The following is a 3,164-nucleotide window of genomic DNA, read 5'->3' as shown; positions in this document are numbered from 1 at the left end:
CGAGACTTACCGGGGCATGCGGAACGCTGAACTCATACGTCATCCGCCCGGAGCTGCTTCCAGTGTACAACTGTTGGCGCAAGCTACATGAGAGTGATTATTACATTTTGAATATGGATATTTTTCTTACAAAAACGCATCGATTCGCTACAGCAGGCCTTTGTTCTCACCGTGTGAGACACTTATTTTTTTATGGATGGGCGGTGTTTATTTAACTTCTTCTGGACTGATGCATGCAACACCCGCTGAGTGGCATTAAACAGCTTGAAAGATCAAAGACAATTTTTAATATAACTTCGATTGGAGGTATCGAGGGTAATTTATGGGCTAATTTTCATTTTTGGGTGAACTAACCCTTTAAGATACTTTTGATGCATCCCGTGAGCTCTCTGACTCTCCCATAGACAGCAAGGATCCTAACACTATCAAGGCTCAGAACTGTAGCAAGGACATCGTTAAAATAATCCATGTCACATCAGTGGTTCAACTATAATTTTATGTTGTTTACGCTTTGATCTGAACATAAACAACATATCCATGTACATACGTTGCATACGTTGTTTACGTATGTGATAGTCTCCAAAATGGTGCTACAGGGTGCAGGAGGAGACAAATTGTTGAATAAAGGTGTTATGTTTGTTTTCTTTGCACACAAAAAGTAATCTCATAGCTTCGTAGAATTACGGTTGAACCACTAATGTCAAATGGATTATTTTAACGATGTCCTTGCTACGTTTCTAAACCTTGATCGTGTTAGGATCCTTGCGGTCAATGGGAGGGTCAGAGAGCTCTCGGAATTCATCAAAAATATCTTAATTTGTGTTCCAAAGATGAACAAAGGTCTTACAGGTTTGGAACGGAATGAGGCTGAGTAATTAATGACAGAATTTTCATTTTTGGGTGAAATCTCTCTTTAACAGAGAAAGTGATAAAGTGATGGAAAAGTGTGGAGCAAAAAAGGCAATAAAATCACGACACCTTATCAGACTCAAACCTGAAATTGTTAGATGATTCAGGATGAGAGGTGATGTGTGTGTTGTGACACATTCTCAGCCAGTTGCTCCTTAACCAGTGTGTGCACGATGAGAGCAGCGGCGTACGGCACGTTCGTCGGATGTTCCACCCTGGGCGGGGACTGGGCGGTCCGCGGGCACGCCGGACTAACATGCACTTTACCAGCAGCTCCACTGGTGGGCTCTCCTCTTCACAAAGCTCCTCCTACTCTCCAAGCAATAGGGAAGCCATGGACCCCATAGCAGGTGTGTAATACAGGCTTTAACTTAATTGGCTTATGGACTTTCATTTTGTTGATGCAAGTGTTGTTTTGATTCTTCTCACACTTTTTTTTGTCGTCTTTCTACCTGTGTCTACATCACCAGAGTTGCTCTCTCAGCTGTCGGGTGTGCGGCGCTCCGCAGGAGGACAGCTCAACTCTTCTGGCCCCTCGGCCTCGCAGCTGCAGCAACTGCAAATGCAGCTTCAGCTGGAGCGCCAGCAGGCACAGGCGGCGCGTCAGCAGCTGGAGACGGCCCGCAACGCTACACGCCAACGCAGCAACCCTAGCAACATCAGCGCCAGCATCCCGCCGCCCAACACCGCCACAAACACAGCCATGACTGAGAGCAACCCGCTGGCCTCCCACAGCTCCCAGTTTCTTCTCACACGGTACGGCTCGGACATAACTATACACTCAAGATTGTTTATGTATTATTAAAGGGTTAGTTCACCCAAAAATGATAATTAGCCCATGTTTTACTCGCCCTCAAGGCATCCTAGGTGTATATGACTTTCTTCTTTCAGACAAATCCAATCGAAGTTATATTAAAAATTGTCCTTGCTCTTCCAAGTAGAGACCTGCACTCCCGCGGGAGTACCGCGGGACCCGCAGGACCCAACGCAACAGGGTGCGGCGCGGGACAACTCTTGATGGGCGAGTGTGGGTGCGGGCGGGAAGAGACTCGTGTGTGTGCGGGATGCGGGAGAATAAAATGATTTGCGGGACTCCCGCAAAATAGAAATTATCTAAATATAAAGTGTCTAAAACATATAAATTGTTATTTGTTGTACAAAAGCAAAAACAACAACTAATATTAACATTAAAATGATTGATATGCGCAAGCTAGGCATAGGGTAGCGCAATGTAGCCAATCACAGACTCAGCTGTTTTTTTTCTAGAACACAATGGCCAATCAGAGGTTATTAATTTAGAATCAACTCACCACAGTGCTGAAATTGCATGCTCACGAATCCTCTCATTTTAACACATGAAGTGTAGACATTGTGAAAGATTAATTGTGCATACATTTATTGTTATAACAGAGCTTTATGAGATAGAGATTAACTGAGATGTCAGCTTTTAGTGATAATAAAGGAAGTGCTGCCAAACCGTGCACGCAGCAGCCCATGCTTGCTTTTCTGTTAAAAATAACAGTGGTTTGTTAATGTTGATGCTAAACAAATATTTAAATAACAAATATTTTATCGGGAGTGTTTATGCTGGGATGTTGTGGAGCTTAGGAGATGTTACAGAACCATTTCATGTAAATTTTTTCGATGTACTGAAAAAGTCTATATAGATTACTTTTTTGCGGGCGGGAGCGGGACAAAACATGAATGTCGCGGGCGGGAGCGGGACCAGATAAGATATATTTCTGCAGGAGCGGGACTGAAAAATCCATCCTGCGCAGGTCTCTACATAGTAAAACGTACCTCACACGGCTCGGGGGGTGAACAAAGGCCTCCTGTAGCAAATTGATGTGTTTTTGTTTAAAAACATATCCACATTTAAAACGATATTAAGAGAAAGGAAAAATTTTAATCGCATCATATGACCCCTTTAACAGTTTTGTGTAACTTCCGCCAACTGTCGTACGCGCATTCACGAGAGACTGCCTTTCCGGCGGATGACGTAGGACATAGGCGTAGCGCATGTGTGTGTGAGTCGGGCAAAAACCAGTGTTTGTTTACAGGAGCAAAGGAAGCAAACGTCCAAAAGTAATTAAAGTAAAGTTTCCTTACTTTAGCAAAGGAAAACCAGTCTCCTCTTGGCTTATATCGAAATCCTCTGACATTTTTACTTCTAATTCGTGACTGGTGTTTTGTTTTTCTCTCTTCTCTGCACTGTAAAAAATTATTGTGATTTTAACAGTAAAAGACTGTAAAAT

The 3,164-nt window shown here is 43.3% G+C and overlaps 1 protein-coding gene across 6 annotated transcripts in view; it reads left to right on the top strand.

The window, feature by feature from the left end:
* Positions 1-3,164, top strand: part of LOC107691714 (E3 ubiquitin-protein ligase KCMF1-like) — a 29,997-nt gene that overhangs the window by 17,120 nt on the left and 9,713 nt on the right. For all 6 annotated transcript variants that reach the window (XR_001634563.1, XR_001634564.1, XM_016490494.1 and 3 more), the window contains exons 5-6: positions 1,082-1,259; positions 1,380-1,665. Coding sequence is in view for 4 of the 6 variants with exons in the window: in XM_016490494.1 (XP_016345980.1) it covers positions 1,082-1,259; positions 1,380-1,665 (464 nt within the window). In the remaining 2 variants the exon portion in view is untranslated. The remainder of the gene's footprint in view (positions 1-1,081; positions 1,260-1,379; positions 1,666-3,164) is intronic.

Source organism: Sinocyclocheilus anshuiensis, unplaced genomic scaffold (genome assembly GCF_001515605.1).
Source record: "Sinocyclocheilus anshuiensis isolate Anshui unplaced genomic scaffold, SAMN03320099.WGS_v1.1 scaffold246, whole genome shotgun sequence".
NCBI lineage: Eukaryota > Metazoa > Chordata > Actinopteri > Cypriniformes > Cyprinidae > Sinocyclocheilus > Sinocyclocheilus anshuiensis.
This window is presented reverse-complemented; position numbering and strand designations above follow the sequence as displayed.